General features: G+C 50.9%; 1 protein-coding gene across 1 annotated transcript; it reads left to right on the top strand.

Annotated features, from left to right (window-relative positions):
* Positions 1-4,084: 4,084 nt before the first annotated feature.
* On the top strand, positions 4,085-6,552 carry LOC123116541 (uncharacterized). The gene is made up of 2 exons (XM_044537486.1): positions 4,085-5,362; positions 5,960-6,552. Exon 1 carries the CDS (start codon positions 4,188-4,190, stop codon positions 4,911-4,913), a length of 726 nt encoding a protein of 241 aa, XP_044393421.1. The 5' UTR covers positions 4,085-4,187; the 3' UTR covers positions 4,914-5,362; positions 5,960-6,552.
* Positions 6,553-9,727: the final 3,175 nt, after the last annotated feature.

The following is a 9,727-nucleotide window of genomic DNA, read 5'->3' on the forward strand; positions in this document are numbered from 1 at the left end:
TTAAGGTACAATTGATGTGTTAATTGAACATGTGATGTGAATTTAGCTTCTGCTACATGTTTATTTATTTTTACCATGTTAACATTTTCCTTTGGTAATCCTTCTCAAGGACCAAATTCCCAGAGCGAATCTACCAGTTCTCTCGTTCACATATGTTCCCCAGATGTGTCACCACCTCCTGTCATCATGCTTTGACCTTTGAGGTATCAATCTGAGACTGGATATTCAGTCTGTTAAGTAATGTAGTTTAGATTCCCCTTGTTGATGTTTGATCATCTGTGAAGTCTCCTTCATCCTCCTGGTCCCTAGTCTAATTGACGAAAAAGAGTTTCCCCCGCTTTTTATTGCAAAGCCAAACACCAATACAATCAACGATAGGTGCTGGAGCGGAAGTAGCACAGGCACGCCCAAAAGAAATGAAAGAGACGAACAAAAGAAACAAATGCCGATAACGGCGGATCAACAAAACGAAGATGACTCGAAACCGCTGCGCCCGCCGAAGAATTCCACCACGCTCCTAGCACTCCGGGCCGCCGCATACCAAGCAACACCTGCAAGAAGGAACGCGACGACAACGACGCTGCTACACGGACATGTCCTGGGGTTTCCCCCGGTATGCGAAGGGACGTGGGGGAAGGGGTACATCCGACGCCCTTCAGGAAGGCATGGCGGCGCCCACGGGCGTCACCGCGTCGGTGCCGGTCAAGCCGACAAGGATTTCTCCCAACCGCCAACCAACCACGACCCCGGACGAACCATCGCGCTCCGCCATACTTGCCGTCCACCAATATGCACCACCACGATCTTGCAGTCACCAACGCTGTCTCATCGTGGCAAGTGAAGAGAGACCGGCGGGATCAAGAGGAAGCAGCTCGGAACGGGGAGCAGCAGGGTCAGCAGCCACGCGGGAGGGGACAGCCTCCACCACCCTCGGCAGTAACCGACCGGACGCAGTTCAGGAGCAAACCAGGCACTCCCGCCCGGCCGAGCCTGAAAAAGGATCGTGAAGCTCCCGATGCCGCGTTGTAGTACACGCGTCGCCGTCTCCGCCACCCCCAGCCCGAGCCACACCTCCGTCCGCCGGAGACGACGCCGGACAGCCCGCGCCACGCCTGGCCAGACCCAAAAGGGGCCCAAAAGGGCCCAGATTTGGGCCGGACGGGTGCCGCCCCGTAGCCAAGCAGCTGCGCCACCACCACCATGGCGCCTGGAGCTGCGCCGCCGGCGAAGCCGCGCCGCTGCCGGATCCGCCACCGGCCTGGATGCACCACCGCCAGCGCCACCACCGGAGCCACAGCGGCGCGCGGGAAAAAAAAGGGGGTGTCGCCGTCGGCACCACGCGAGCAAGGCCCGATGACCTACGCCGGCAGCGGCGGGAAGGGATTAGGAGGGGGTGGGCGCTGGGAGGAGGCAGGAAAGGGAGCCCCCGATTGCCTTGCTCGGGAAGGCGACGCGGGGGGTACGGGCAAGGAGGGTGGGGGAGGGGGGAGCCGGGGCGCGCCCGCCAGCGGCCGGTGACGGCGGAAGGGGGGGTAGGGCACCGGCAGCGGCAGGGAACCCTAGCGGGGGCGGGAGCCGTGGGTCACGGGACTCTCCACCATACTCAATTCCCCTAGTCTAATTCTCTGCCCAATCAGCCAAATCATCCTGGCCATCTTCCTATAGGTTGGGGGGGGGGTGATGTGGGGGTGGGGGGGGGGGGGGGTGGGGGTCATCAAGACGGAGCAAGGGCACGGGCATGGTAGCGGTGGGGTGGCGCGCGGAGCAAGTTTGGAGCGGAGAGAAGGGCGAGAGTTTGGAGTCCATCCCTAGATACTTTGCATGTGCCCTTTTGATAATAGCGTTGTCCTTACATTCAATGTTGATCTAGGATCCACTAAAAGCCTCTAAATTACAAATTGTAAGCTCCAAAGAACAACCTCTTGTAAGCACAAAAGGTAGGGGGCACCATTGATACTTTCATTTGTCGAATGGCCAAATTTGTGAAATAAAAATGAAAAATCATTAGTCCTCTTAACTAACTTGTCATTAGTCACCAACCCCAATAACAGGTAAGACGTTTTAGAGAAGGTACAAGTATTTCCCTTTAGAGAATGTAAAATAAATGGGTAAGACGTTTGAGATACTAATAGTACTCCCTCCGTCCCAAAATTCTTGCCTTAGATTTGCATACATATGGATGTATCTAGTCACATCTTAGTATTAGATACATTCATATCTAGATAAATTTAAGACAAGAATTTTGGAACAGAGGGAGTAGTATTGACTACTAAGACCACTTACAATTTTATGTACATTGGGCATCATTTATTCAAAAAGATTAACATGTTTGAAATTCTAATAAAAGTATTGAGACTGCTTGCAATTTATTGTATGGATAAAGTTTAGTTTAGTTTCTACAAATACCGGCTTCAGCGTGCTAAGTATGTTTCTAGTTTATGTAAAGACTAAATAACCTGTTTAAAATCAATCAAGTTTTAGTTTTGTCCTAAATCAACCATTTAATATAGGTTTGACTTTTTTCGCGGAGAAAGTTTGACTACATACATAGAAAGAATAAATCAACATATGTGACACGAAATTAGATTTATTAGATTCACTATATTTTTATATGGGTTTTTATCATTTTTGTACTACACATTTATTTATTTGATGTCATATATTAACACAAATTTCTAGAAATTTGATCAAATATAGAGAAATTGGTTTACAACAAACTTAGAACTTCTTTAGTTTGAAACGGAGGAGTAGGCGTCATCAAACTCTAGTCGGCTGTATGCCCCCATATGTATACCAGTATAAGAATATGCAAATAGAGATTTTGAAAATTTAGCAGATTTTACAAATATTATTATTTAAGGACTGTTAAAAAATACAACTCACTTTGATCCATATTAATTGACGCTGCTTTACAAAAATTTAGCAGATTTACAAATATAGCAAAATGGGTCAAAAACAACTTAAAAGAGGCGCGTACGGAGTAATACGTTTCCAAGGGGGCAAAGCGCCAATTGAGTTATAAACCCTTGAACCCGCAAAAAAAAAAAGAGTTATAAACCCTTCGAAACTACTGCGTGTGTTCTGTCCGACCCTATACGATGCCTAATTGTGTTAAAAAAAAGATGCCTAATCTAGCTAGTGGTGTGCTGCCGTTTGGATTAGGGCCCAATTCTTTTCAGGCAAGATTCTACAGAATCAGGATTCTGGAAAATTCTCTCAAAATCTGCTTCTCCCAGAATCTGTCGTCGAGTTCTTTTCAGAGATTGTAGCTTGAGATTCTAGAAAGTGTTGTGTGTTGAAATGTCTGTACTATCCTTAGACAGAATTTTTTTTGATGAAATGTATTTTATCTATCAACAATAGCTAGCATCAATTCAAGCATTATTCAAGCATCAAGAAACAGAGAGATGCAAAAAGGAGGGCTCGCCGTGAGCGTCGGCGTCGAACTTTGCGGGACGGGGCTGAGGGCCGGGACGGACTGAGGGGCGAGGAGGAGCTGAGGAGGGAAGCTGGCCGGCGGGGGCGGCAACGGCTTGGCCTGGCCGGCGGCGACGCGGCAACCCTAGCCGCTGCCGCGAAGCTGACGGGGCGGGCGAACTGGCGGGCGGGGAGGGCGGGGCGGACCGGGCAAGGGACGGGCAAGGGAGGTTGGCCGGCGGGTGCGGAGGCGGGCTGGCCGGCGGGGGCGGCGGCCTGACCGGGGGCGGGGGCAGCTCGAAGGTCCCGATGTGGTGTGGGAACTGGGAGACGAGCGAGCGATCGGGTGCGTCTGCTCGTTTTCGGGGTCCTGGGCTGGACTGCGGGGTGGCATTTTGATCGTAAATACGTGATACAATAGGGATATAACTATGCTTTGAAACATTTTCTTTGGTGGGACTAGGCAGAATCCTGAGATTGTGGGAGAAGCCAGGTATTTTGGGATTTTGAGATTGCATTAGGATTCTGCAGAATTCGGTTGAGATTTTGGAATTTCAATCGAGTTCTTTTTGGTCGGGATTTTCGGAACCGAGATTCTCCATAATCTGCTCAAAAGAACTGGGCCTAGGAGTTGAACGGCTCGATCTGCTATATCATATGAAAATCGGACTTGTACAGTCGTACCCTTACCAGCACTCTAAACCCTTATCGCCGATAGACTTGCGACTGTGGGCCTGTCGAACGAGAAATTAGGGAGTTTTCCAATTTCCATGGTCCGCAGCCGCCGCCCTCTCGCGTCCTCCGTCATGCCGCTGGACAACGACGATCTCCTCCGTGAGATCCTCCTCCTCCTGCCTCCGCGACCGTCCTCCCTGCTTCGGGCCTCCGTCGTGTGCAAGCGTTGGCACCGCCTCGTCTCTGATCCCGGCTTCCTCGGCCGCTTCCGCGCGCACCACGGGAAGCCCCCGGTCCTCGGCTTCTTCTGCGCCAATGCTTATACCGGTTATTACTTCAGTCCCACGCTGGACCCGCCCGACCGCATCCCCGCCGCGCAATTCTCCCTGCCGCAGCGCCACGGGGAGAGCTTAGACTTCGCGGAATGCCGCCACGGCCTCGTCCTTTTCCTCAACAAGGAACTGCCCGAGGCCGTCGCGTGGAACCCCATCTCCGGTCGCCAGCGCCGGGTATCTGTTCCACCGCAGTTTGACAACACTGGAAAGAGGGGCATCATATACGTTGCGGTGCTCTGCGCTGCCGGCGATGACGAGCATGGCCATGTGCACGGCGACTGCGACCTGGACTATTTTAAATTGGCCTTGGTGCACATGGGCGTAGAAGACCACAGGCATGTATCAATCTGCTTGCCTCTACGAATCCAAGTCTGGTGTGTGGGGAAATATTATCTCAACACCGACCACAGGAGGATTGGGTTTTCCGGTAAGGCCCAGCGTCCTTGTCGGGAATGCACTTTGCTGGTTGCTTTATGGAGAAACTGAAGGTGACATCCTTAAGTTTGATTTTACAATGCAGAAGCTTGTTGTGATCGAGAAGCCACTAGATTGCGAGATTGCCTACCGTGGCCGTCCCCGCCTCCGAATCGTGCGGACAGAGGAAAGTGGTCTTGGACTCATCGGTTACACAGGACTGAGCCTGCAGTTATGGGAGCGGAAGGTCAATTATGATGATGTTGCTACATGGGTCCTTCAGAAAACCATTGATCTGCTCGAGCACCTTTTGCCCGTCGAGCTCAAATGGAGTTGGATACATGGGTACGATGAGGATGACAATGTGATATTTCTTTGCGCACTTAATGGTTCTTTAATGGTCCAACTTGACTCAATACAGTTTGGTAACTGTTTTCGGACCAATCTGGACGGCACCACACCTCCAGAAAGAAAAGATATCAACACCACCTACATTCCCTACAAAAGTTTTTATGCCGCAGGTAATAGCCGGTTCTTACATTGCAAGAGTAACAAATCCAATTATCGTTTGCTGTGTGTTTGCTGTAATGCCATTGCTGTGCTTAAGGGTTGCCTAACCATTCATGCATAAATTATAGAGTAGTTTGTTTCCAGTCAATTTGATTAACTTATGGTGATTGTTATTATATTATAATTGGACCAAGTGAAAGCGAGAGGAAAACTCTGCTGTCTCAAATCTTTTGATGTAGGCATGAGTGATGATATAGCTAACTTCATATGTACATATCTATGGTCGCTCATCTTCTCATAAACTAAACAACAAAATTGACCAAAGTACCAAACTCAATTAAACCTAGATTTTTGAACCATCTTAAATGTTATAGAAGTAACTTGATTTGCACATTTGGAGGCTTAGCTCGCATACAGATATATAGTTCTTTCTATCCGCAAGATAGTATTTATGTCTACTCATCTTTTCCGTTAACCACAAATCTGTGAAATCAAAAACTACATGTGTATACCTTATGTTATGAAATACGAGTATGAATAAAAAATGTAGTTCTATTCAACTTCTGTTCAAGAGTTCTGCTGCAAAAGAGTTCATTTGTTTGTACCAGACTACCTGATAAGAAATAATCATCAGCACGGAGAGGAGGACAGAACAGTACAAGCATCGATTTGATGGGCTAACTACTTGTGATCTGGCCACACTGACGAGAGCTACCCCAGCTCGGGCGAGGCAAGCTTGGTCACCGCTGGATATCAATGTGATAAAGGTAAATGTTGATGCGGGCTTTGATGAGCATACAAAATCAGGGAGTACTGGATTGGTGATGCGCAACCATGCAGGAGCCTTAACACGAGCCCAAGCTTTATGGTACGAGCGAGCTGCAGATTCAAGAACGATGGAGGCTATCGCGATCAGAGATGGCATCCGCCTGGCACATGATCTGCGTCTCACGCATATTGCCATGGAAAGTGATGCTTTGGAGGTTGTTAATATTTTCAACTCCTCGTCGTATGACAGGGCGGATATTGGTGATGTATGCCGAGAGATTAGGGAGCTCAGTGGTGTTTTTGCTAGTTTTGCTCTTTCACATGTTCCACGTGAAGCAAATGAAGCTGCACATAAATGTGTCAATCAAGCTAGTAGCACTAGGAGAAGATGCCTCTGGATAAATTTTGTCCCCTCCTTTCTCCAAGATTGTACACACCACCCTTGTAAGTTGGTTGAGTAATAAACAAAGCTCCTTGATTGCAAAAAATAAAATAAACAGGTTATTTTTGTTAGATGTGTATAGTCTCTTTTCGGTATATCCCCATTGTATAAGGGGTTTCCTGCATTTTACCACACATGTATATGTATTGGCATTTGGCTATCAGTAAAGCTTAGTTGCTCTTTTATCCAACATGGTATCAGACGCCAGGTTCCTCTTCCTCTCCCGCACGCTGCAGCTCCGTGCCTAGCTTCCTCGTCGCCGGCCATCTCCTTCCTCCTTGCCGGCCATCCTCTCCACGCCCAGGCCGCGCCCTCCTCGCCCGGTGGCGCTCAGGCCTCGCCCCAGCCGCGTCCAGGCCGTGCTCCGACGCCGCGCCCAGGCTGGGCCGCGCTCCCGCCGCGCCTAGGCCGTGCTCCGTCGGCGCCCCGACCGCGCCCCCGGCCGCGTCTCTGGCCGCCCGCGCCCAGGCCGCGTCTCTGGCCGCCCGCACCCAGGCCGCGTCTCTGGCCGCCCGCGCCCCGGCCGCCCTCCTCCGCACCTGGCTGCAGCTGTCGCTGTTTCATCTGCTCCGGCAGGTGCGACCCAGGGCCGGCTCTCCTCCTGGCCTCTCGATTCCTCACTCGGGCTAGCGTGAGTTTTTCCGCCCCGATCCAGATCGAGGAGCGTTGACCAAAAAAAAAGGAGAGGAGCACAACAGAGTTCCCTCATGTCTTCCTCGGGCTATGTTGCAGTCCCTAGGTGCTCCATGATCTTCGATGGCACCAACTATGCTGAGTTTGTGGGGTTCATGCGCATCCATATGCGAGGCCTTCTTTTGTGGGGTGTTCTTTCTGGCGAGGTCCCCTGCCCGCCGTGCCCTGTTGCGCCCGTGGCTCCAATCCCATCGGTGCCACCGGTCCTTGCTGCCGAGGCTTCTCAAGCTGACCGGGATGCCGCCAAGGCCCTTGATGATGCTGCCGTTGATGCTTATGATCAGCAGGTATCTGCTTATTCAGATGCTCTTTCGGTGTACCGTGATGATCTCTCTGCTTACACTCAGTGGTGCAATGATGATGCTCGTGCTGCGGCTGTTCTCACTGCCAGTGTCCTCCCTTAGTTTGCTTCAGAGTTTATGGGACTTGGCACAGTTGCAGCGATGTGGTCTTATCTTTGTCAGCGCTATCAGCCCTCTGGTGATGCTCTCTACCTATCTGTCGTGCATCGGGAGCACGCCCTTCAGCAAGGTGATTCATCTGTTGATGAGTTCTATTCACAGTGCTCTGCCATGTGGCGTCAGCTTGACTCTCTTCGGACAGTTGTTTGTGGCACCTGTCGTGCTGTCAGACTACTCGGTCTGATCCGGAGTTTCAGCGGGTCCATGAGTTCCTATCACGTCTCCGCTCTGAGTTTGAACCGTGCGTGCTCACTTGCTTGCTCATGGCCGTGTTCCTATCTCGGAGGTGCTTGCTGAGCTTCGTGCTGAAGAGACCCGTCTTCGCTCTGCTGGTTTGCTGGTGGTCCCATCTGTGTTGGCTGCTCGGGCTCCTGTGTCATCAGCTCGGCTCACCGCTCCACCGCTCCTTCCAACACCTTCCGGGAGGGGTCGCCCTGTTTATACTGAGAGGGGCACGTCGCACCGTGACACCGTCTGTGGTTACTGCTCCCGGTCAGGTCACCCAGAGTCTGATTGTCGCCAGAAGAAGCGTGATCAGAGGCACTCCTCTTCCAGCGGGACTCCTGTGTCTTCCTCGGCTCCGTCACTCACTGACCAGGACATTGTTCGCCTCAAGCGTCTTCTTGCTTCCTCGGGCTCCTCATCGACTGGCTCCGCTGCTGCTGTGACTGCATCCTCTTCCTCACCATCACCGGCATCTACACAGTCAGGTACATCCTCGTGGGTTCTAGATTCTGGAGCCTCCTTTCATATGTCTTCTGATTCTTCCGCGTTGTCTTCTCTCCGACCACTTGATTCGCCTGTTAATGTTCTTACTATTGATGGCACATCTTTCCTGTTGCTAGTCGTGGTATTCTTTCCACTCCATCTTTTTCTGTTCCGAGTGTTTCACATGTTCCTCGTCTTACCATGAATCTTTTTTCCACTGCCCAACTTACTGATTCTGGTTGTCGTGTCATTCTTGATACCGACTCTTGCTCCATTCAGGATCGTCGCACCAAGGCTTTGGTTGGTGCTGGCCCCGGCGCCGTGAGTCAGAGGGCCTTTGGGAGGTTGACTGGCTTTGTGTTCCTTCCGCTGTCACCACTTCTGCCAGCTCCCATGCTCTTGCTGCCTCCTCGTCCGCGTCCTTCCAGCAGTGGCATCATTGTCTTGGTCACGTCTGTGGCTCTCGCTTGTCTTCTTTAGTTCGTCAGGGCCTCTTAGGGTCTGTATCTGGAGATGTCTCCTTACATTATAATGGTTGCAGACTTGGGAAACAGACTCAGTTACCTTATCCTACTAGTGAGTCTGTATCTCAGTGTCCTTTTGACTTAGTTCATTCTGATGTTTGGGGTCCTGCTCCCTTTGATTCAAAAGGTGGTCACCGCTACTATGTTTTGTTTATTGATGATTTCTCTCGCTACACTTGGCTCTACTTCATGAAATCTCGTAGCGAGGTTCTCCCTATATACAAACGTTTTGCTGCCATGGTTCACACCCAGTTCTCCACGCCCATTCGCACTTTTTGTGCTAACTCTGCTGGAGAGTATATCTCTCAGCTGTTGCGTGGTTTTCTCGTGGAACAGGGTACTCTTGCCCAGTTTTCATGCCCTGGTGCTCATGCTCAGAATGGTGTTGCCGAACGTAAGCATCATCATTTACTTGAGATGGCTCGTGCGATGATGATTGCTGCTTCCCTTCCACCCCATTTTTGGGCTGAGGCTGTCTCTGTATCCACCTATCTCATCAACATTCAGCCCTCGACTGCCTTGCAGGATGGTATTCCTCTGGCGTGTCTCACTGGTCGCTCTCCTGACTACTCCACTCTCCGTATGTTTGGATGCGTGTGCTATGTTCTTCTTGCCCCCCGAGAATGCACCCAACTGACTGCTCAGTCAGTTGAGTGTGTTTTCCTTGGTTGCAGTGATGAGCACAAGGGCTATCGATGTAGGGATCCTGTGGGTCGCCGCTTGCGCATCTCGCGTGATGTGACCTTTGACGAGTCTCGTTCCTACTACCCACGTCCTTCT

The sequence above is a fragment of the Triticum aestivum genome, chromosome 5B (assembly GCF_018294505.1).
Source record: "Triticum aestivum cultivar Chinese Spring chromosome 5B, IWGSC CS RefSeq v2.1, whole genome shotgun sequence".
Lineage (NCBI taxonomy): Eukaryota > Viridiplantae > Streptophyta > Magnoliopsida > Poales > Poaceae > Triticum > Triticum aestivum.

Excerpts from the sequence above, each read along its gene's own strand:
- LOC123116541 (XM_044537486.1), top strand. The coding sequence starts at position 4,188 with ATGGTCCGCAGCCGCCGCCCTCTCGCGTCCTCCGTCATGCCGCTGGAC.